The following is a 25,632-nucleotide window of genomic DNA, read 5'->3' as shown; positions in this document are numbered from 1 at the left end:
AACTATGAAAGAAAGGTTGGGGTACTTCCTTGGTAACCTCTTTTAATATAAACATAAAAGACTTAAATCATAAGAGCTGGCATTCAGGAGCTCTGTTCTTTACAAGTGTCAGTTGGGCATTTGACGTCACCTTCTGGGACCGAGCTGTCTTTATAGGGCTGAGATCATAAGGGGTGGAGCTTTCTCTGGGTGGCAGGGTGAGGTCAGTCGTCAATCTTGGGCATCTTTTCTTGGCTGAGGAGGAGGAAGGAGAAGATAATGTTAGCATCAGCACCCTCTCTCATCCTGGGGTAGAACTGCTTACCTTATCAGAGCCAGGAAGGTGGCCCCCAGACACACATGTATGACATGATAATTTTTACAATTTTGCAGGGTGTCACATTGAGAACCCCACTCTAGTTTTAGCATCAGCAAATGGAATGTTAATGGGTAGGTCCTCTGAACATTTTGTTTCAATTTATTCCGTTATCTTTGTGTATGCTAGAGAGAAGATAAGCTGCATTCATTGGAACATTGCATTTGGTTAGGGAGCTATATGTTTGTACAGGCACATAAGGTCCGACTTGTGGAATAATATTCTATTAGGAGTAGTCTTGTGAATTACATACAGTAATTCAGCATTTGGTAAAAAAGTACTGTACTGCTCGTTCTGCAAACACTGCATTTAAACCAATATATACTTTCGTCCATACCCCTGAGTTTGTCAATGACATTCTAGATTATATGGAAACAGGTCCACTAAGTCAATGTAGAGATTTTCACAACAGATTTGTATTTTACAAAGGTTACGTAAGCTTGTACATTGTGGTTTGTAGAGGTACTTTTTATGTACCATTAATATGGATCTAGATAGTCGAAAACGATAAAAAAAAGTTTTTAACAGAGAAGCTTGTTGTTGGTATCTGGAAGTTTCATGCGGGAAAATTAACTTAAGCCAAGATGCTACTGATGAAGGGTCAACAGTGAAAATCCTGGACATCCAGATTAAGAAAAATGCAATTTTCCATTGTCTCAAAGTCCAGATTCCAGAATCACATTTCCACCGGATTTTCACTGAATAAGATCCCTTACTTTTAAAATTTCTTTCACTTATTAACTTGTTTTAAATATTTCTCTCTCTCACTTTTGTGGTTCTTACAATACCAGCAGTTGAGCAACTGAAGGAAGACATCTTAATCTTGACCTTAACTCAGCCTTTAATTCCCTACGTAAAAGGAGTTCTTGCCAGAGCATTGCTTTATTGTAACCTTTGCAAAGACTAATGCTGTTAATAAGGCACTCATGTATTTTCTGACCCCTTTAATATAGTTCATGGCTGTGGAGCCTGTTGACAAAACATTTTAACAGTTGAGTCTTCACATACACCGAAAGAAACAACTGACACTTTTGTTTTTTAAATATATGTTGAACTGACTTCTATTTTATCCTTTTACTGTTGCAATCTCCAGTTTAAAAAAATAATATGGAATGTAGTAGAACCAGCAAACTGTACGATTCAGTATAACTGATTGATCGCTTACCATGTACATCAGTATACATTGTCAGTACTACTATTTAATAAGCTTGGGATGAAATGTGAGCCATAAAGGTGTCAATCATTTTCCTTACTTCTTCCAATTTAGGAGATTAAGGTCTATCCCAGCAACTTGTGGCATCAGTCAAGAATCAATAGTGGATTTCATGACACTTCATTGCAGATACACTGACTCTTTTTCACAAACTTGTTAATTTTAAGTTTCTAATCAACCCAGCATGTACATTTTTTGGGATGAAAACCAGAGTACATGTGACAAAACAAACAGATACAGGCAAAACAAATGTCTCAAAGAATGTACCCCATCTTGAACAGACAGGCAGCAAGTTATTGAATATAACATACTCTATTTTACAGAGTAACAGTTTCGTTTAAATGCTTAATGAAGATCTATGTGTCTCATTCTCTCTTTTTAGGTTTTGATCATGAAAACCTTAGCAAATATTCTACTTGGATGTGTTATTCTGAAGGCGATTATTGCTGCTCCCTCAAGGCAAGGAAGACAGCTGGATGATCTGGACACATATGATGCAGCAAACTATGATGTCGACCTAGAAAACCTTAATGTGGAGAATCAAGACATTTATGATTATGATGATGGGCTCACAATTGATGAACCCCAGGTAAATATATATAAATATATGTGAATTATTAGAGATTCTACAAGGAGCAAATAAGATTAAACAAAGTTATAGAATGCATGCCATGATGAGCACAAGAACAATAGCAAACAAGGAGTTATATACCTGTGTGTGTGACTAAGTGAGCAGATTTTAATGAACGCCGGTGCCTTTATGTAAACATTTAAGGCAGAGGTGAATAATAGTGATAAACTGTACTCAGCTGGCAGGTGGAAAACTTATAGAACATTTCTCAGAGTGCTCTTGACCGTTGGGATGTACATTATATAAAGAGCCACAACTAACTTTAGATTTGGGAAGGAAGGGAATGGCAGACTGAACTGCATGACCATCAAATGATTGAAGTAGTTTCAATAATGAAGAAAATGGCAAAGTAGTTTCTATTCTATAGGCGTAGAGGCACAATATAGCAAGACTGAGATATGAAAAAGATAACATGGCCAGAAGCAGGCAGAGTTTGTTACCAGGAGATCAGAATACGCCAACATTGTTAAGCCCAAAACCTATTCTAAAAATCAAAATTCAAAATACACTGTAAATACCTTAAATGCTTTACCCTTCCTTCACTACCTTAATGATTTGTTTGTTTTACTAATGTAGGAACGTGGACGATAGCATCAGCATGCCAACCATTTAAATATAAGTGATAGGTGATAGGTTAAGTCAAGCCTTGTAAGATCAGTGATCATGTGGCAGCAATGGGTTGCTGTCTGTAATATCAATAGGGCCATAGTCTTCTAAAAAAATACAAAAATAGCTGTGATCATGATTAAAAAAAATCAAAATAGTGACACAGTGACATCACAAAACAAATGTAAACAGAGTATAGAGCAAAGCTTTAAAATAATCAATTACTTCAAAACTGTCACCACAGACTAACCACTCACCTATTTAGACAACAATGAACACAGCAGTCAGGTTATTGTTATTTTCTCAAATATTTTGTATTTGTTGTTTAGTTTCTATACCCTTACCCATAGTCTTATCCTTTGGCAGATGCTTGTCAATAGTAAAAGTAGAGGTTCTCATCATCACAACTCTGTGAAGATTGTTTAAAGTCCGTACTTGATGCCTAGGTTTTGTGTATGTGATTTCTAGCATTATACTACATTTTGCATGTATAATTAGCATCACAACAATGTCTGCTAAAGCAGTAAGAGCCACAGTCAAAGTGCACACTGTTAATAAATAACTGTGTCAAACCTAATGGAAACTTGCATTGGGTACTGTGATTCAATGAGAAAATGATCTGTGATCAGACTAGTACTCCACCACCGTGTGAAAAAAATGTTGGTAACATTATGGTATGCATAATACATTAGATATCTTATTAGGAACTGGCAAAGTGCTGATATAGCACTGCCTACATCCACTTAGATGAAACATGGAGTCTATTGATTCCTCCACCATAAACTATGCTTATAAATTTCCATTTTTATAATTGGCAAAAATGGCCTTGCACATTACCCAGCAGAGCTCATTAAGATGACATTGATAGCAAACATAGTAAAATACATGAATGTAAACTGTTTACACTCATATCAGATTTATCATTACAATATTAGAACAAGCCATCCAGCCCAACAAAGCTCGCCATTCTTATCCATTTATTTCTCCCAACATAGCATAAAGTTGAGTTTGAAAGTCCCTAATGTCCTACTGTCTACCACACTGCTTTGTAACTTATTCCATGTGTCTGTGGTTTTCTGTGTAAAGAAAAACTTCATCTTGTTTGTGCAAAATTTATCTTTAATAGGTTTCCATTCGTGTCCACGTGCAATATATGAATTCATTTTAAAGTAACAGTCTTGATCCGCTGTACTAATTGGCTTCATAATTTTAAAAAACTTTAATCATGTTGCCTCTAAATCTCCTTTTGCTTAAACTGAAAAAATGTTCAGCACTTTTAATCTTTCTTTATAATTCATCCCCTGTAGCCCTGGAATCAGCCTAGTTACACTTCTCTGGACATTTTCTAGTGCTGCTATTTCCTTTTTGTAGCCTGGAGAACAAAACTCCAGCCAGTACACCAGATGAGGCCTCACCAGTGTGTTATAAAGCTTGAGCAGAACCTCCTGTGACTTGTACTCCACACATCAAGGTGCTATATAACCTAATATTCTATTAGCCTTCTTAATGGCTTCTGAACACTGTCTGGCAGTTGATAGTGTTGAGTCCACTTCAACTCTTAAATTCTTCTCATAAGATGTACATTTGAATTTTCAGACCTCCCATTGTGTACTAAAACCTAGCATTTTTATTTTCTACATGTAATAATTTAAAATATTACATGTAAAAATGTAAAGAATATTCCTTAGTGATTTCTAACAGAAAAAAACAATGTGAACTGTATCAGATATGCAAAATATTGGAACTATGGTGCTTAAAATGTTGTGTAACTATAATAACTATATTTTACATAACTATAAAATATTAGAACTCTGGTGCTTAAAATGTTGTGTAACCATAACCTGTTTCTTTATTAATCTTCTAATTTTAGGTGAAATTATTTTTCTAGTTTCCTTACTAATGATTAGAAATATAAACCTGACGTCATCTATTGTATAAGGTCTTATACACCTGACAACTTTTTAAAAATTTTAACCTTCTGCAATATTACTGTTTTTTTTTAATTTACCTTATGATTTGACAGGATGAAAATTAATAACTTTAAAGGCCTATTTTTTAAATTCAAATAAATATGTTGGTCACTGATTACTGTAATTCCTGCAGTTTATCTCAAGCGTCTTCAGTTATAAACATGATTTACTTTTTAGTCAATGGGATCTTGGCGTCTTTCTCATACTATTGTCAAACTATACACTCACCACTCTCTGGCAAACTACAGAAACTACTGCATTTATTGGTTGTTGAATCAGTAGAAAATGGAATTAACTGAACTGAATAACTTGAATCGGGATGTTGTGCTACACCTTGGTGGTATTTGCACAGTTCGTTTGTCATTTCATTCCCCTATTCTTTTCCTAATTCAGTTTCCAAATGGGGTACCCTGCTACTGGCTTGTGTAATACTCTGTTAACAAGTTCATTTTTTTTTGCTTCTTGAAAGCTACTCACTTTGGTAGTTTATCAACATGTGTCATGGTAGGTTGCACACCTGTGTTATGATGGTCATTATTTAATAGTGTATTTCTTCCAGGATCTACTCGTTTTGTGGGTTCCGGTTATTGGCCTTTAGCTAAACTATTAACCCTCATGTTTATTATTCCCAACATGTGAATCACTCCTACCTGTTTTTCACTAATTTTCTTCCGGTCATATCAGCATTTTTTGTCTGTCTTATCAGTTTTGTCCATTATCCCTCTGTTTCTTTCCTGGATGTGCAGCTGTGTAGCGTTGGTGCTTACAACTTTTAGCTGAAGAAAATAAATATATGGGAAAGGTACATTGTCTAATGAACCTGACTACAAAGTAAAATCACTGTGTGAAATTAACACTTTCTAGAATGAGGCCAAGTAAACACTTGAAGTGTTAATTTAACACTAGCAATTCTATATAGTTAAGTACTGGTATGCACTAAATGTAATACAAAAGTAATTATATTTGATTGTCCTATTTTTACTGGTACTATTCAGACATTTTAGGTGTGGTTGAAACATAAGAAATTTGACAAACAAGAGGAATCCATTCAGTCCTTTAAGCCTGTTTATTTAGCTAATAGCTAAGCTGTCCCAATATCTCATCCAGATGTTTCATAAAGGTTGTCAAGATTTCTGCTTCAACTCCATGTCTCAGTAATTTGTTCCAGAGTTCCACTACTCTTTGCATAAAGAAGTGCTTCCTGGCTTCAGTCTTAAATTACACTTCCCCTTAATTTCCACTGATGCCCTTGACTTTGCGATTCACTCTTAAGATGAAAGAATTCTGCTGGATGTATGTAATTTATCAATGCCTTTGATGAATTTGAAGACCTGGATTAGGTCCCCATACAGCCAACTCTGCCTGAGACTAAACAGGTTTAATTTTCCAAGTCTGTCAGAGCAGAACATGTTCTTATACCCCAGGATGCACTTGGTTGCTCTCCTTTGCACAGCTTCAAGTGCTGCTATGTCTGCTAGCTATTAGTTTTACATACTTGTTGGGTATAAACCTATTTTTCTTCCTCTTTGTCTAAGCTTTCATCCTGCAATCCCATCTGCTAGATTTTAGAGACAATCTATTATGTTTTTAGTCCAATAATATAGCACAAGATTTTCTTGTGACAGCTTTCAGGATAAATCTCTGCATAATCACACCTAATGATTTTGAGAAGATATTAAGCACCTCTGGGTAGTCTGTCTGTTTCAGCACACTTTATTTTATTTTTTCTTATTATTTCAAAAAGCACTTATCAGTTGATAAAGCTTTCTGGCCACTCCCCTTATTCATACACAGTACATTGCACAGCATAGTAATACAGTCTTATGCATTTTCTCTTCAAGCACCTTTAAATGATCTGCCAGGGAAAAAGAAATCTGCTCTTTTCATCTTTTGAATGTAGATACTTCATCAGTTCCTCAGCTTGTACTATTTTAGTGTACTTGTTATAACTTCTATTTTTTTCATGCCAATGTCATCTATTCTACGTCTGTCAATTTGTTTTATAGAGGTCCTTTCATCTTCATGTGAAGCTTTACTCCATATAAGTACTATTTTAAAAAAAAAAATAAAGCATATTTATAATTTTTTTTCAGTTTATTACAGTGATCTTAAAAACATCAATCTCAAATTTTAAAGAAACAAGACCTCAAATATGTAATTTATTTCTTCACCAGTTGTTGCATACCATATTCTCAACTTCTTTAGTTAATAATTAGCTGATTACCCAGTGGCTTCGCTCACTGAGTGCAAGGGATAAAAATAAAATGTAGTATATAAATTATTAAACAGTAAAACATTAACATGTAAGAAGTAAAGATACACTGAGCAGTACTGGGGTGCTTTCGGGTAAAGTACATTTTAAAGGCGCTATAACACAACAGGTAAGTAGCACAAACAGCAGCTTAAATGTATTTGGATCATCTCTCGGTAGCAGATCCCTTGTGAAACGCTGCCATTCCGTGCTTAACGGGCAGAAGGTCCAAACAAGTCCCAAGTCCAAAACTTAACATGAAGAGGTCGGTACATCTTCTTAGATGTAAACCTGTGGTGTAGCGGGTTCACAGCGCACGACAATAGATCTATTTTTAAATAAATAATAACAGCGCTCGCGGCTTAGCGAGGGGGCGTGGTAGTTTAGCTAAAGCGGTTCTTGAGGCAATTTGCAGTGTGGCCGTTTCTCACCTAAGTGCACAGGTGAGAAACTGTCCACAGCCGTGATTATTCCTGGGACCATTGATTTGGCACAGCTGCCATGCCCTCTTGACAAACAGAAGTGCGAGTCGGATAGAGGGGAAGGAAAAGAAAGAACAAGCGGGAGGTTGCAGGAGGAAAAAGCAGGAAGCAGTGGGGAAAGAGAGAAAGCTGGTGCGGGAGAGCGAGCAAGTGAAGGCTCGCATGCAGCTGTACAGGCACCTGAGTGTTTGGCCGACACCCGGGGCGTAGTAGTTGTGGTGAGAACCTTGGTCATTGGGGAATCCCAAGTCGCTGTTCGTAGAGCCTACCGGAACTGACTCGAAGTGTCACAAACAGTGCGAGAAGAGAGGACCCTGCCCAAAACTGTGAAGCTCTCAACCCGGCAGAGCAGCCCGACATTCTGAACCTCTGAGCGTCCACTTTATTCTCACGACCCCTCACTGCTGAAGGCGGTGTCGTCTTCACATTGTTTACAGTTAAAAAGTAGAAAGATGCAAAGCTGTTTTCCTCATCTCTTCTACTATCAAGTACTGCCAATTAAAAAAAAACTTATAATGTAATTCTTAAAAATCATGCTGCTGTACTTTTCTGAATGTAGAATAAAAGATAAATAATACCAGCTAATTAAATGAGATCAGGTGTTCTCACTGATTAGGAATCTGGTTGGAACAAAAACCTGCAGCCACAGGGGTCCCCCAGGACCTGTGTCAGTGAATGCCATCCCTGTAAAAGGGGACGAATGATGGAAGGAGACCGCAGCCCCAAACCTGGAAAGCACCGGTTTACAATCAATCAATTATATCCATCACAGGACTATAAAAACAATCAAGAGGGAACAAAGAGAGAGAAGAGAGAGGAGAGAGAGAAGGAGACTTTCATTTTGAACGACCACTAACCATCTGTACCTGCTGTATTCCACATCGCGCATTTCCATCCAGTTTGTTTTTCATTCAGACGGACTTACTCCAATACCCTCATCACGAGAGACCCTGGGGTTGGATTTCATCATTCACCACACACCGAGGATACACGGTGAGGCTGTTCCATTTTGTTCCGGGAATTACAAACACTCCATATATCGGTTAACCAATCATCTGCATTCAGGACATTTGTTACTCGGACTCAAGTTCACGACCGTTCATTTCCGTATCTCATTCATTTTTGTTATTCGTGTTGTTTGTTATATGTTACAAGGGCAAGGGAGGGTTTGCCATATTCATATAGGTTGTTGTCACGTCGTTGCTTTGGTGGAGGGATATATATATATATATATATTTATGTTGTAATTTTCTGTTTCATTTAATACAATTTATCAGTTTAAGTTTACATATCTGCTTTTCTTTTGTGCTTATTTACACCGTCGATTGTGGGGAAAAGTTTACTTTGTTAAAGGTATGGCTTGATAATTAGATTCAATCTCAGTAATTTATCCAGGCCACAGGTCTTGGAGGTGTAGCTGCCGGCCGGGTAAGGATTCGGCTGTTACAATGTCATTTTATCTTCTATACATTTATTGCTCAATGTGGTGTCCTACAGCCTCTTTTCTGTAGAAACACATCCTCAGCTTTCTACTATTGGTCAGTTTAATTGTTTTATTCAAATGCTGAGAACACCCAACTCTATCTAAAAAATATGATGTTAGCATATGACTTTCAAATATTACTATTTCAACATGAGTGAAGTATATGGAGCAATTTACCAAAATATGTTCACTTATGTTTATTTTTCACAATTCAGTCTGCTTTAAAGTCGATTCACAAGTGGTAACTTAGTAAAACCATAAAATGCAATAACTATTTCTTTCTTTTCGGGTTTAGATGCTGTGATTGTGATATTTGAATTTTTTTTTTACTTTAAAAGCTTAAAGTTTGAACTTTTGATTAGTTAAGATTCATAAAAGTCTTTCTTTAAATAGTCGTAAATGTGCGTGCTAAATAATGCAAACTTCTAAACAGTGAATTGAGTGTTGTTGCTATCAACTTTAAAAACTTTAAATTTTAAAAGCTTCAAGTGGAATATTTGGATATTTCACCAAAAAAAACTTTTTAACTTTTAAACCTAACAAGAAGAAGTTGCCCACATAAGAGTCAGTCCATTAGCTCTGTCCATTAGTAGTGTCCAACAATTTTTTAACACATACATATACAGTCATATTAAAAAGTTTGGGAACCCCTCTCAGCCTACATAATAATTTACTTTCCTTTCAATAAAAAAAATAACAGTGCTATGTCTTTCATTTCCTAGGGACATCGGAGTCCCATTGTTCGAACAAAGATTTTTAGTGAAGCAGTATTTAGTTGTATGAAATGAAATCAAATGTGAAAAACTGCCTGTGCAAAAATGTGGGTCCCTTTGTAATTTTGCTGATTTGAGTACCTGTAACAGCTCAACACCGATTACTTGCAACACCAAATTGGCTGGATTAGCTCATTAAGCCTTGAACTTCTTAGACAAAAATGTGTCCAATCATGAGAAAAGGTATTTAAGTTGGTCAATTGCAAGTTGTGCTTCCCTTTGACTCTCCTCTGAAGAGTGAAAGCATGGGATCCTCAAAGCAACTCTCAAAAGATCAGAAAACAAAGATTGTCCAGTATCATGGTTTAGGGGAAGGCTACAAAAAGCTATCTCAGAGGTTTAAACTGTCAGTTTCAACTGTAAGGAATGGAATCAGGAAATGGAAGGCCACAGGCTCAGTTGCTGTTAAACCAGGTCTGGCAGGCCAAGAAAAATACAGGAGCGGCATATGTGCAGGATTGTGAGAATGGTTACAGACAATCCACAGATCACCTCCAAAGACCTGCAAGAGCATCTTGCTGTACATAGTGTATCTGTACATCGTTCTACAATTCAGCACAATTTGCACGAAGAACATCTGTATGGCAGGGTGATGAGAAAGAAGCCCTTTCTGCACTCACACTACAAACAGAGTTGCTTGTTGTATGCAGATGCTCATTTAGACAAGCCAGATTCATTTTGGAACAAAGTGCTTTGGATTGATGAGACAAAAAATGTAGTGCTTTGTATGGCAGAAGAAGAACACCGCATTCCAAGAAACACACCTGCTACATGCTGTCTAACTTGGTAGAGGTTCCATCATGCTGTGGGGTTGTGTGACTAGTTCGGGGACTGGGGCCCTTGTTAAAGTCGAGGGTCGTATGAATTCAACCCAATATCAACAAATTCTTCAGGATAATGTTCAAGCATCAGTCAAAAAGTTGAAGTTACACAGGGGCTGGATATTCCAACAAAACAATGATCCACAACACAGTTCAAAATCTACAAAGGCATTCATGCAGCATGAGAAGTACAATGTTCTGGAATGGCTGTCAGTCCCCTGACCTGAATATTATCAAAAATCTATGGGATGATTTGAAGCAGGCTGTCCATGCTCGGCAGCCATCAAATTTAACTGAACTGGAGAGATTTTCTATGGAAGAATGCTCAAAAATACCTCCATCCAGAATACAGACACTCATCAAAGGCTATAGGAGGCATCTAGAGGCTGTTATACTTGCAAAAGGAGGCTTAAATAAGTATTAATATAATATCTCTGTTGGGGTGCCCAGAATTATGCACCTGTCTAAGTTTGTTATGATGCATATTGCATATTTTCTGTTAATCCAATAAACTTAATGTGACTGCTGAAATACCACTGTTTCCATAAGGCATGTCATATATTAAAAGGGAGTTGCTACTTTGAAAGCTCTGCCAATGATAAACAAAAATCCAAAGAATTAAGAGGGGTTCCCAAACTTTTTCATATGACTGTAAATGCACACAACATACAGACATGTGTCATTGCGAAAATGCTCAGAACATGTTATTATAACATGTTTTCAAGTAAAAACCCAAAGTTGATTTTTTTTTCATGTTCCTCCATATATAAACTGTGGAAAATATCACTTATAGATAGTCTATCAAATATGGAAAACCTAGAGCACAAAAACACAATTTACCTTGCATAAGAAAATCTTGACTTACCTTTATTTTGTAAAACCTATCCCATTTTCTTCAGTAAGTAACTTTGCAATTACATTTGACCTTTAAATCTCATACCTCTGCTAAAGTCAAAACTACATTTTATCATTCATAAACGTTGTTCCAGCCTTCAAACCTATCTCTCTAAAGTGGATTCTGTACTTTCTTATGCTCTTTTCACTCCTTGCTTGTACTAATGCATTTTTGTACTGAAATGGCACAGGTAAGAGAGACAAATAAGTCAGTCAGGAGTTGTGCACAGGCTCATTTTGATGTAGCTGAATGTTGCTTTTGCAATAGTTTGTCATGCTGTATTGCTTGAAAATTTGTAGTCACTTTTATGTATTGCTAACAATATTTTCAACTTTTTTTAAGGCCCTGTTTATCTAATAGACAACAGTTAGTTTCATTGGGTTTCCATAAATCTTCTATGGTACCCATTACTCAGATTGTGCCACCAGCTTCAGTTCTAGGGACTTTGTATATGGTTCCCTTATATAATATTATTTGTGTACATTGTTCAGACTATCCTGTTTGTGCCAACCACATTCAGTTCTTCATAAAAATGTTCACATTCCTTCAATGAACTTTTCTTATTGATTGCATGTGATTGGACGTCATGGCTGATATCAATTTTTTTAAATTAAGCAGGGAAAACAAGTATTAGTGAAGTATATCTCAGTTGACTAAGATCATTTTAAATTATTGGTAGTTGGTATTTTTTTCTGTCCAGCTTATTTAGTTAGAAGTCTAAGAATTACATGTGATTGATTCTTTGTTGTCATTTATCTCACATGTTAATAGTCCATTGAAAATATCTTTTTTTCATCTAAGAAAAATAACCACTCTTTAGGCAGTTTTGATTTTGGCAGATGGCAAGTGTTTAATCTACATTTGTATAATATCAAGAATGGGCTAGTGTGATGTCTTATTGCCTACAATATTTCATAACAATCAAAATGTCAGTGTGTTTCATCTTTTGTAATGTGTTTTAAACAAACTGCAGTACACCCAGGATTCTGCTGCTAGAGTTTTGACTCACACCAAGTTTTGGGAACACGTCACACAAACTTTAAGGGAATTGTACTTCCAGTTAAATAAATAACGCATTAAGTACAGAATACTCTTGGTTATTTATAAAACACTATTAAGTAACATTCTAACTGTGAGCTTTTATAGCTGTAGGTTTCCAACTTCGATCTTTTGAAACTGATATGGGCGACAGGGCTTTCTCAATAGGTGCTCCAGTTTAATGGAATCCTCTTTCTCAAAATATTTTGCGAAGTTCTGTCACTGCCCGTATTTGTTACTGTAGCTTATATATAAATTTCTAACTAATATGATTTAAGATTGTCTATTTATGCATTTTTATCAATTTATTTTTGTTGTGTTTTTTTCTGTATACATTTAAGGGTTTTGAAAGGCACATTAAAAATAAAATGCTATTGTTGTTTTTATTATTGACTTTTAATGGTCTTCCTAAATTAGGTATTAGCTGGTTACAGCAGGCTCAGAAGACTGTTGTGTATATATAGTGATCGAAAACAAAACACTGCAACCTTATTAGCCCACAAATATTTAACCTACAACAGATATCAAATAATCTTCAAAATTATAATGATGATATATTGGGGTGCTAGGTCTTATTTCATTCTAACATTGTCAAATAGCAGGACTGAACATCGGAAAGTGGACCAGACATTCACATGACCCACTCAAGAACACATCCTAAAGGATCAATTTGAATTTATATTTAATCTAACCCATATATTAAACAAACTCACACTCAGGATGGTACATCTATATGCTTCCACTAGGACACCATGTTGCACAGTGTTTGGTGGAACACTCTCTCCAGAATATCCATTTGAACTGCATAAACCAAGCAAAACCATGAGGTTGATTTCTTACATTTCCAAAATCCTGCTTTATTACTCTCTGCTTACATTCTTTCAACTCTCTTTCTAGGTCTCTTGGAGAGACTTGATGTGTCACTTAATTCAGATTCATTCATATGTTTCCTCTTTACTGAAACATTATTTTCACCACCATGTTATATTTAGTTGGTCTAATAGCGTTGAACAGAAATTTTACAAATTATTCTGTACTGTTACTTTGTGTTTCAGCTTTTATATTTTAAATTAGGGGCACTGATAATATGTATCATGACAGTCAATGCCACAGTTTCTATGTTTATTACATTGTTCTTCTCAGTTTGTATATGAAATATTTCTGACATTTTCATAGCTGTCCTTCAGATTTACAAATGAGCAATAAACCCTTAACTGTGGGGTTTTTATCCAGAACATATTTCAGTTATTTTATGAATTGCTTGGTGTAGGCCAGCTGTATCCCAATAAGGCATTTTTTTAAATCTGTATAAACTTAGAGGTTCCATAATAGAGGAACTAAATATTAATGCAAACAGCATAATATTAGGTAGACTAAAAGACAGTTGGGACCCTACAAGATTATTTCAGTATTTTAGTAGTAAAAGAACGGTCAAGGAGGAGGTGAAATGCATCAGGAACAATAAAAGGGAATAAAAAGATACAGACATTGAAACAGCAGACGCTCTAAACTTGCATTTTTCTTTGGTCTTCACAGTTGACGAAGTGGATAACCTCCCAATGATAAATGGAACTACTAAGTAGGTACTGAAGGATTTGAAAATTGTAGAGGGAGTAGTATTGCCCATATTAAATAGGCTGAAATCAAACAAATCACCAGGACCACATAATATTTACCCTCAAGTACTTAAAGAGGCCAACAAGTACATATGTAAACCCTTGACATATATTTTTAGGAAGTCACTGCACACTGTGGAGATTCCGAAGGACTGGAAAATAACAAATATCTCATTACACAAAAAGGGTGACAGGCAGATCCAAGCAACTATAGGCCAGTAAGCTTAACATGCCTCACAGTAAAATGAATGGAAGGAATTATTAAGAATAAGATTGAGCAACACTTGGTAAGTACTTTTTCTGCAGAGTCAGCATGGGTTCAGAAGAGGGAGGTCATGTTTTAGTAACATGCTGGAATTCTATGAGGAAGCAACAAAATGATGTGATCAAAGTGGAGCATATGACTTTATTTATCTTGACTTTCAGAATGCATTTGATAAGGTGCTAAATGAGAGGTTAGGCATCAAACTTAAAGAAGTGGGAGTTCAGGGTGATGTTTTTAGATGGGTGTAGAATTGGCTCAGACACAGGAAGCAGAGGGTGATGGTGTGAGGAACCTCATCAGAACTGGCCGATGTTAAGAGTGGTGGTCCATAGGGGTTAGTGCTAGGGCTGCTGCTATTTTTAATATATATAAATGATTGAGATAGGAATATAAGTAACAAGCCGGTTAAGTTTGCAGATGATACCAAGATAGGTGGATTAGCAGATAATTTGGAATCCGTTATATCATTACAGAGGGACTTAGACAGCATACAGGCATGGGCAGATTTGCGGCAGATGAAATTTAATGTCAGTAAATGTAAAGTATTACTCATAGGAAGTAAAAATGTTAGGCTTGAATACACAATGGGTGGTCTGAAAATCGAGAATACACCTTATGAGAAGGATTTAGGAGTTGTACTGGACTCTACGCTATCAACTTCCCAGCAGTGTTCAGAAGCCATTAAGAATGCAAATAAAATGTTAGGTTATATAGCATGGTGTGTGGAGTACAAGTCCAAAGAGTTTATACTTAAGCTTTATAATGCACTGGTGAGGCCTCATCTGGGGTACTGTGTGCAGTTTTGGTCTCCAGGCTACAAAAAGGACATACAATTGTTGGAAAAGGTCCAGAGAAGAGCAACTAGGCTGATTCCAGGGCTACTGTGGATGAATTATGAAGAAAGATTAATAAAGCTGAGCCTTTTTGAATTTAAGCAAAAGAAGTTTAAGAGTTGACATGATAGAAGTGTTTAATATTATGAATGGAATTAGTACGGTGGATTGAGACTGTTATTTTAAAATAAGTTCATCAAGAACATGGAGACACAGTTGGGTACTTGTTAAGGGTAAATTTCACACAAACCGTAACCGTGGAAGAATTAAGTGGATAGAACTGTTGATCTTTGTTGGCCTGAATGGCATGTTCTCATCTAGATGATGATCTAATGTTCTAATGCTGTAATGTACACTATCATATCAACCTAACCCTTACCCTAAACCCTAACCTGTTTTTGTATTTTCCTTTTGGAGACTTTTTTCAAATGTAAAACAATGTCCCATTTTAAAAAAAATGAGTTTCAATTCTCTGAAAAAAAAATCACAAAGAGTTAACTTTCTGCATAGGATTTGATTTAGAAAATTTGGAAAATTACTTTTAAATACTTTTGGATGGTTTGTATCATTAACATACACTTAAATAGAAACACAGAGAGAGGTCTCACCATTTATGGCGAATCATATAGTTATGCCAATGTGGTAAGATGGACACTGCCAGAGATGAGCATGCTCCTTGTGTTATCTAGTAGTCTCAGAAGAGCAGTGGTCAGGGACAAAGGTAAAAGAAGAAGAATGCAAAATGTGCCTGTAGAAAAACTGGACAGAGAACCTAGGCAACTGCAAGAGTTTCCTGACTTTGAAGTTGGGCAAATGATCTTAGTGTGTTAACAGTAGGATGGAAAGCTTAGGCTTGGTGCCCCAAGAAATTATAAAGCCACACTTGTCTTGTAAATAATTTTACATTTGGCTATTTCACGCAAGAAAAATCACACATTGTCTCACAGGTGGAAGAAAAAGAGGTCTGGATAGATGGACTGTATATAAGAGAGAGAAAGATATTAAAGGAGAGAGATGGTAGTCATTTTTTGCATACTGTGAGTTAGACAAGAGGCCATCTACTCCACCAAGTAGATAAGGATAGTAGACCTGTACAGGTAAGGCCAAAGGGGCAGCAGGGTCTTATTTTGTTTCTCTTTACATTTGTACTTTGCGTTTTATTTATATTGATGCATCTTGTTCATATTTTGATTAAGTGAACTACTTCTGCATTATATACTAGGTAAAATTGACATTACAAGAATACTTCCTTCTACTTAGTCTTACCAAGTATCATTACTAGTTATCATTTATATTGTAGCTATGTTTGCTCATTACAAATTGCCTATTTTGTGAAAGTCAATTTAGTAAAAAAGATACATGCTTTACTATACACCAGATGTATAGATGTGCGTAACACTAAAATAGAACTTTATGAGCTTGCAGTGGTGCATTTATTAGCCACATATTGTTGAGAAACGTTAACCTTTGTTAAGGTTTTGTCTCATAGTATTGAATTACTATGAGACAAAAAATATTTAACCCATATTTTAAAGTGCAATTGGTGCCTTTTAAATCTTAATTAAAAAAACAAAGAACTATTTAATATAGCTCTTTAAATACATGTTTACTGATTATTAGGTATTTTAAAGATATTTCATAGACCATAATTTGACCTAAACATCCTTTTAAAAGTTTTCTCCCCTTTTTGAAAGTTTTCATCTAGTTTTATGAAACTTCTATTTGATGACGATGGCTACAACACCAGAGAGGTATATAAACAAACATTATAGAGTACTTACATCTCTGTCACTGCCAGGTTTGAATGTGGAACACGGCTGGCAATTTCATTTTTTTATCCCCTGACAAAAGCTCCTCCACAATTGACTGTATAGAATTCTTAACCAGCTCAACATACAAAAATATCTTTAATTTTTTGGCTAAATATAACATCATCCTTAAGGATGTAGCTGTGGTCATTATTATTAGTCCACAGCCATGATGTGATGAATATGATGATACCATTGCAAATTTCTCCAGATCTGATCAGGAATCTCTAAACATATCCAACGCTACCTATTCAAATCAATAGTCTGTTTTTAACATATCTCCTATTTCTCGCCATTGTACTGGTTTTACTATGCCTTACTCTCATCTAGAATGGCATAGATGCTGTGGAGAGAACCATAAGCTTTAAATATCAACAGCAATGATAATCTAATGTGAGCACAAAACATTAAATCATTTGATTCAGGGGCACTTGTTATTCCCAGTGTATATGGCCATTCAACAACATTCTTATTGACTACCTTAGACAATGGGCTGGAGTTTCTGGCAGTGCCTTGAGTTGTATTCACTCTTATGTAACAGGAAGAAAATTCTTTGTCAGCTGTCGTGATTATACTGTGCATTAGAAATCTGTGACATTATATATGATACAATATGATGTATGGAGTGTCACAGGGATCTATTTAGGGTCTTTATTATTGTCAATATACATGCTTCCAATAGGTCTGATTATTTCAAAACATAAACAGCCACTTGTGCTGGCAAGTGCATATTACCTGTTGTTTTTTCCTTAATTTTTTTTGTCTGATATTTGATTTCACATATAGTGTTGTATTTATTCTTTCTGTTGTATTCAGTATTCTTTTTTGCATTCATTATCTTTTGTTTGTATTATACAACTGCCACTAGGCTTTGGTTAAGGCCAGGTTTATTCTTCACACAATGCAACATGTGCACCTGCAGACACTACAGCTACACAAGCAGGTCACTGAGCCTTCTGTTACCCTTGCAGCTCCATTGCCTTTCTCCTGGACTTATACAGCAAGTTGTTACATCGAGCAGCGCATCTCTCCCGCTTCGTGGTCGCTCATCTGGAGTGATCTACTTCAGCCCCTGAGCATTGGATGCACATTACCTTAGGGACTTCCTCCCGGCTGCCTGCTTTCTCTCTCCTTTCTTTAACCTCCATCTCTGATCTCTTCTTTGTTCTTTCAATCTCTCAGTCTTTCACCCCTTTCTGTCCCATGCAGGCTCCTTAGATACTCTTCTGCCTGATTGGGCATGGGTACAATGAGCTGCTCCCTCCGCAGCATCTTTGAGGCACCTGACTGATCCATCTGCCTCTGCACATGTAAATGGAGCAGTCAGCCAGCTCAGTTAACTATACAGCCAAACTCACTCACACACACTCATGCCCAACTAATGCCTGCATTTTCTTGTTGCACAATTAATTATTTAAAAACAGACCACTGATTTCTTAGCTGCAGTCTGCACATTCTTTGGAATTCTGGTGAGCAGTTGGATCCCAGATTTTGCCTACATCCTGCCTGTTAATTATCTGTGCAGTAAAGTTCTAATTTTACTCACCTTGGTTTGCTAGAATTTGGATGCAAGGTACAGATTCTCCCTTGTCCAAGTTTTGTGCTAATATTCATCAACAATGCAGTTCCACCCAAACAATAAACAATCTACAAATTTGGACATGTGTATGGACAAACACTCTTTTCCATTCAAACCACTCTGATAACTTAGACTGTGAGCATTTACATTTTGTAATATTTCAAAGATAAAGAAAACAGATTTTCGTAGTATTGGAATGTGACATGGAAGAGTTAAACCTTTGTCATACATAGCACTTAAAGTTCAAATTCATTGCTTTAGAATTTATTCATATTGCGTTTTTAGGATGAATAACTACAACCACTAAAAGAACATCTGGATGTTTTGAAAACATCGACAGACACTTTTCATTCATTCGTTCATTTATACATTCATTCATTTTATTAAAGCAGTTCTTAACTTAGCAATTACCAACAATCAGGATGTGAAATGGGTTAATCATGCATTTTAAGTAATGAAATGTATATGTTTTAGAGTAGGACCTTTAATAATTAAACAAAAAAATCATACAAGACTGTGGATAGGGTTACCACACATCTATGTTTACAAAGAAATGTCCTCTTTTTAGGGGTTTATCCAGGCATATAGGTAGATTTTACAAAACTCTTAAGTTTGTCAGGGCTCTTCACACTGTGGCTCATAATTCCCAACCAGGTTTAATTTTTCAATTCACCTCCTTTTTTAAATACTTTACTAACTTTTAACAAACATCATTTGGACCCACAATAGTAGATGAGTGGTTCTCAAACAGTGTGCCACAAATATTAGGCATAATCGGCATTAATGAAGTAATTACAAATGCTTCTCCTGCTCTTACAGTTATGCCTATAAGTGCTTGGACATAGACTCAATCATCATAATTTTGACTCTGTACACCACCACAATGATTTTGAAATCAAGCAATCATTATGTGGTTGAAGTGTAGGCTTTCATCATTAATTTAAGGGGTTAAACAAAAACATTGTATGAGCTGTTTAGAAAAGACAGGCATTTTTAAACATGGTCCCCCTATTTTCAGGGATCCAAAGTACATGGACATGTGACTGACATGCTGTTCCATAGCCAGGTGGGACAGTCCAGTCATTATTTCAATACCTAGTAAGCATCTAAAAGGCCTGGAATTAATTCCAAGTATGAAATTTGCATTTGGAAGTTGTCACTGTGTCTGTCAATATGAAGTCCGAAGAGCTGTCCATGCAAGTAAAAACAGTCATTAGGCTGAGAAAACAATACAGAGAGGTATGCAGAAACATGAAAAGTGGTCAAATGAAACATTTTGTACATTCTTCAAAAAAAGGAACCCTTTGATGAAGTCCACAACACAAGAAGGTTTGGAAAACCACAGAACATAATTGTGCCAGATGATTCTAGAATTCTGTCCTTGATGAAGAATAATCCCTTCACAGCATTTAGCCAAACTAAGAACACTCTCCAGGAGGCAGACCTATCATTGCCAAAGTCTACAATCAAGAAGAGTTCAGTAATGAAGAGGGTTTATCACAAGAAGCAAACCATTGGTAAACCTCAAGCACAGGAAGGATGGATCAGACTTTGGCAGAACAAATTTTTTAAAAGCCTGTCCAGTTCTAGAAGAATTTGTTTTTGGACAAATGAAACTAAGGTCAATATACACTCACCTAAAGGATTATTAGGAACACCTGTTCAATTTCTCATTAATGCAATTATCTAATCAACCAATCACATGGCAGTTGCTTCAATGCATTTAGGGGTGTGGTCCTGGTCAAGACAATCTCCTGAACTTCAAACTGAATGTCAGAATGGGAAAGAAAGGTGATTTAAGCAATTTTGTGCGTGGCATGGTTGTTGGTGCCAGACAGGCCGGTCTGAGTATTTCACAATCTGCTCAGTTACTGGGATTTTCACGCACAACCATTTCTAGGGTTTACAAAGAATGGTGTGAAAAGGGAAAAACATCCAGTATGCGGCAGTCCTGTGGGCGAAAATGCCTTGTTGATGCTAGAGGTCACAGGAGAATGGGCCGACTGATTCAAGCTGATAGAAGAGCAACTTTGACTGAAATAACCACTTGTTACAACCAAGGTATGCAGCAAAGCATTTGTGAAGCCACAACACGCACAACCTTGAGGCGGATGGGCTACAACAGCAGAAGACCCCACCGGGTACCACTCATCTCCACTACAAGAGCCAGAATTTGGCGTAAACAGAATGAGAACATGGATCCATCATGCCTTGTTAACACTGTGCAGGCTGGTGGTGGTGGTGTAATGGTGTGGGGGATGTTTTCTTGGCACACTTTAGGCCCCTTAGTGCCAATTGGGCATCGTTTAAATGCCACGGGCTACCTGAGCATTGTTTCTGACCATGTCCATCCCTTTATGACCACCATGTACCCATCCTCTGATGGCTACTTCCAGCAGCACAAAGCTCGAATCATTTCAAATTGGTTTCTTGAACATGACAATGAGTTCACTGTACTAAAATGGCCCCCACAGTCACCAGATCTCAACCCAATAGAGCATCTTTGGGATGTGGTGGAACGGGAGCTTCGTGCCCTGGATGTGCATCCCACAAATCTCCATCAACTGCAAGATGCTATCCTATCAATATGGGCCAACATTTCTAAAGAATGCTTTCAGCACCTTGTTGAATCAATGCCATGTAGAATTAAGGCAGTTCTGAAGGCGAAAGGGGGTCAAACACCGTATTAGTATGGTGTTCCTAATAATCCTTTAGGTGAGTGTATACCAGAATGTTGGAAAGAAAAAAGTATCATGATCCGATGAATACCACATCACCTGTGAAACATAGTGGAGGCAGTTTTATGGCGTAAATCATGCAAGGCTGCCAATGGAAGTCAGTCACTAGTGTACTAGTACCGGTAGCAGGATGATTTCTGAAGTGTACAGGGCTATATTATCTGCTCAGATTCAGCCAAATGCTACAAAATGGATAGGATGACACTTCACTGTTGAGATAGACAATGATCCAATAAAAATTGAAGTGCTTTTCAACGCAAAGTAGTGGAATGTTCTTCAAAGACCAAGTCAATCAACTGACTTCAAACCAATTGGACATGTTCACTTGCTGAAGACAAAACTGATGGCAGAAAATCCAACAAACAAGCAGCAACTGAAAACTGCTGCAGTAAGGGCGCTGTCACTGGTCACTCGTAGTGACCAGCAGCAGAATTGTCTTGCTCCATGTGTTATGTGATATATACATATATACAGTATGTATATTTGTCTACTTACAGTGTTGTAGCTAAGTAAACAAATTCAGAATGTGTATTCATTTAGTTTAATCTAACCTGGGCTCTTCACGCAAATCCTCATAATCAGCCTACATGGATTTCCAACAGCAGAGAGTACCTGTTTCGATGGAACTTGCCTGAACACACATTCTCAGTAAATCTCAGCACTGTTATTAACAGCATAACTTGTCATAATAGTCGTGTAACTTGGAAAAGGGGAAAAAGAGGTGGTAATCGAGAAATACTGAAAAAACTGTATGGAATTTGACCCCCCTTACCGATTGTTATAATGGGAAATGTTTAATCGTTCTGCAATAAAGTAGACAAACTTCAAGCGTGTGCACGCTTTCCGACTCATTACAGAGCTGCGTGTATTTTGGCATTTACAGAGACCTGGCTGAATGGATGACTACTTGACAACTGATGGATTTGGTGCACCAAGTCACAGAGCAGAGGTGTCAGCCATTACATAAATAAACAATGGTGTAAAATGGTGGTGGTTAGTGAAAAACTGTGCACGAAAGATGTGATACCTCTGTCTGCCTTACTGCGCCAAATTTATCTGCCCAGAGAATTTCCACAGATTTTCATGATGATCATTTATATTCACCCAAAAACCATAATGAGCAAGGCCATTAACACCATTTCCAGAGTGCTATAGAGGCTTGAATCGCTGTCTACTGATTCCTCACAACTTTATTTTGGGAGACTTTAATGGTCATTTTTACCAATATGTCACTTGCCCAACCCATTACACCAAGTGCTTGATCTGTGTTATTGGAACATCAAAGGTACTTTTGAACTGAGAGCAAAACTGCCACAGGGTTCATCAGATCATTACTGTAGCCAGCTTATTCCAATCTATAAACGCATTCTTAAGAGAAAAAAGCCAGAAAGCAAATAAATTCAAGTCTGGTACGAGGACTTTGTTGAGTGCCTGCACGGCTGTTTTGAGTGCACTGACTGGTCCGTATTTGAAAAATCCAGGGCCAACATTAATGAACTGAAGGACACTGTAAGTTGTTATAAAATTCTGGGAGGACACCATCTTACCCATGAAATCAGCCAAAATATACCCTAACAACAAGTCATGGAATACCAGAAATCTAAAACAACTGATAACCCGAAAAAATAGGGCATTAACATTAACAGAACAGAGGGAATTACAGAATGAGGTGAAACGTGTAATAAAGCAGGCAAAGCTGAAGTATAAGAACAGGATGGAGAATGAACTGCAGACTGATAACCTGGGCTTATTATGGAATAGCATGAAGATGATGGCTGGCATTCAATCAAAAAGCAGTAATCGAGTTGAACTGGTATTGGTCAAAACTGACTTCCAGTTGGCGAAAAACTTGAATGAGTTCTAAGAAGGATTTTACCTAAGAAGTAAGTCAAGAGAAGAACAGAGTGAGGACTGGAGCCAAGAGTCTGCCCTTCTTTCACCAGAATGATGTCAGAAAGGTCCTTAAAAAAAACAAAAATCAAAGAAACCTTGGGTCCAGATGGAATAAGTAGCTGTCTGCTTCATTAATGTGCAGTAAAGGCCCACGGTCTTTTTTAATTGTTGTGTCCTCTTTTTTGGGCTTGGGAAATATGATGACTCTAACTAAAGATATTAAAGTTACCCATTAAGATTATTTTAAGAAGATTCAGACATAAATTTGATAAACTCATTGCTGTCGACTAGGGGAAATGACACACCCCTGAATTATGAAAGGTTGGCATGCCAGCTGGGTCAACCCATTTAATTTCAACAAAATGAAAACAAAAACAGCACACGATAGCACCACCTCAATGGTGAGCTTTACATGGAAAGAAAGGCAAAAGTTACCATCCTTGGTTTATGTCTCATTCGTGAGGGAGCTCATTCTTGCGGTTAGCTGAGTCCAATAATAGACCACCTCAGCACTCTGACCAGAAGGTGTGGAGTCAGTTGCCCTAATGGTACGTCTTTTTAGAGCTTAGAGGGAAAAGGAGACAAAATGTTTAAAGAACGTTCACCCTCTTTGTCCTCTGATGAGCATACTATACATCAGCTAAGAGTGAGGAATTAAGACCAGTTGGTCTGTAAATTAAAGATAAAACCCATACCTGCTTTGATTTTAATATGCATCATCAGGCACTCAAAGCTTATAGCATCACCTAGATTTTTTACCCTTCACATTTTTAGAGATAATAATCGCAGAGTTATCAAAATCTCTCCAAGTGTGCCTCTTCAAACTACAGGGGGTAAATTCCAAAACATTGAAAACACTCTTTAACTAAGAGAATATTGTTTGCATTGTGTCCATAACACTTTTGTGTGGCATTTAAATGTGCAACAAAATTCTTTACATCACTACTATTGCAGATAATATACGGCAGTTAGCACAATTTTCAGTATAAACCTATGCCCATTATAATTATTTCATTACAAAAGTAACATCTAATCTTTAAATTGAAATTTATGAATTACTGTAAATTTTATCATATGATTGTTTGAAACTACATTTTATAAAATATGAAAAAGCAATATGATTATGGTTCTTTTTCATATTCTTTCAAACAAAATTAGATTAGATATAAATTAAATATTATATTATTAATATATAATATATATAATTAATATATATATTAATTAAACCCAATTAGATACAATTTATTAAACTCAAGAGTAAATTCAAGGACTATTAGTAAACAGAAAAGTTTTCTTAAGCCTTCAGAAAAAAATATAATTTTGTTTTGGCCTAGCAGCTTAGATAAACTGTAAATGAATATATGTGCCTTAACTCATTGGAATTCTTTCTTTAATAATTTAGCTCTGAACTAGAAGAAAACTTTTTCCCAAAAAGAACGATTCATGTCAGAACAGGCTCAAATGTGTGCCGTTAAAAGGGTGATTAGGTTTTTAGTATTAACAACTGGAATTTGCAGAGAAGCTACAGCAAAAGATTCTATAAATGGCAAATAATAATGCTGCTGCCCCTTGGCTATAACTAAAGAACCTTTTGACCTGAGCAATCTACCAGAACTTGACATAATAGCAACTAAGTCTACCTCAGAGCATAACTATGGGTTATTTTATTTTCAGTACTCTTTAAATATTAGCCATAGCAAAATTATCTCTTCATACTTGTTTATTTACACATCTCATTTTTAATGATTTGCTTTAATAAACACTTCACACTTAGCTTCAGGTGTTAGTCAACCACAGAAAATCTTCATAAAGAGGATCATTCAAATCTAACTTAGAAAATATTATTTGAACGTGTATCTGGGTCATAGACAGTATGGCGGTGCAATGATTAGCACTGCTGTCTCATTTTTCCAGTGTAGTAGATTTACATCACACACGCAGCACTTGCCTGTGTACTTTTCACGTTTTTTCAATGTTTTCATGGCATTTCCTTTAGGTAGGCCATTTTTTCATACATGTGTGAGGGAGCGAGGATGTGTATGACTGTGATAGACTGACATTTTGTCTATGGTTGCTTCCTGCTTTCCACCCAGTTCTGCCAGAATTAACTCTGAACCCTTCCCTAAATTGGATTAAGTGGAGTTACAAATATATGTATGTGTTTAAGTCATCAGTATATTAATTAGCATCTGTAAATGCAGAAATAATCACAAGACAAAACAGAGTGAATAATGAGTACAATATAAAATGGATACAATCAGAGAAAAAATTAACTGCAAACAAGCAAAAACTTAAATCATTTTTTAAAATAGTAAACTAGTAATTAGTTCTTATGAAAAGAGAAATATATATAGTTACCATGAGTGTCCTTGTCTCACAAGG

The 25,632-nt window shown here is 36.5% G+C and overlaps 1 protein-coding gene and 1 long non-coding RNA gene across 2 annotated transcripts in view; one reads left to right on the top strand and one right to left on the bottom strand.

Annotated features, from left to right (window-relative positions):
- The window catches only part of epyc (epiphycan), a 63,344-nt gene that overhangs the window by 2,735 nt on the left and 34,977 nt on the right, over positions 1-25,632 (top strand). Inside the window, exon 2 of the mRNA XM_039761798.1 lies at positions 1,951-2,157. Within this exon, the coding sequence (XP_039617732.1) occupies positions 1,960-2,157 (198 nt within the window). The 5' untranslated portion in view covers positions 1,951-1,959. The remainder of the gene's footprint in view (positions 1-1,950; positions 2,158-25,632) is intronic.
- LOC120534306 lies at positions 1-25,632 on the bottom strand. The gene is made up of 3 exons (XR_005634724.1): positions 25,609-25,632; positions 23,686-23,814; positions 1-234 (listed from the first exon to the last, which is right to left on the bottom strand). It is a non-coding gene; the product is annotated as an uncharacterized LOC120534306 (long non-coding RNA).

This window comes from Polypterus senegalus, chromosome 8 (genome assembly GCF_016835505.1).
Source record: "Polypterus senegalus isolate Bchr_013 chromosome 8, ASM1683550v1, whole genome shotgun sequence".
In the NCBI taxonomy this organism is placed as follows: domain Eukaryota; kingdom Metazoa; phylum Chordata; class Cladistia; order Polypteriformes; family Polypteridae; genus Polypterus; species Polypterus senegalus.
The sequence above is the reverse complement of the archived record's forward strand: the minus strand, read 5'-3'. Positions and strand labels throughout refer to the sequence as shown.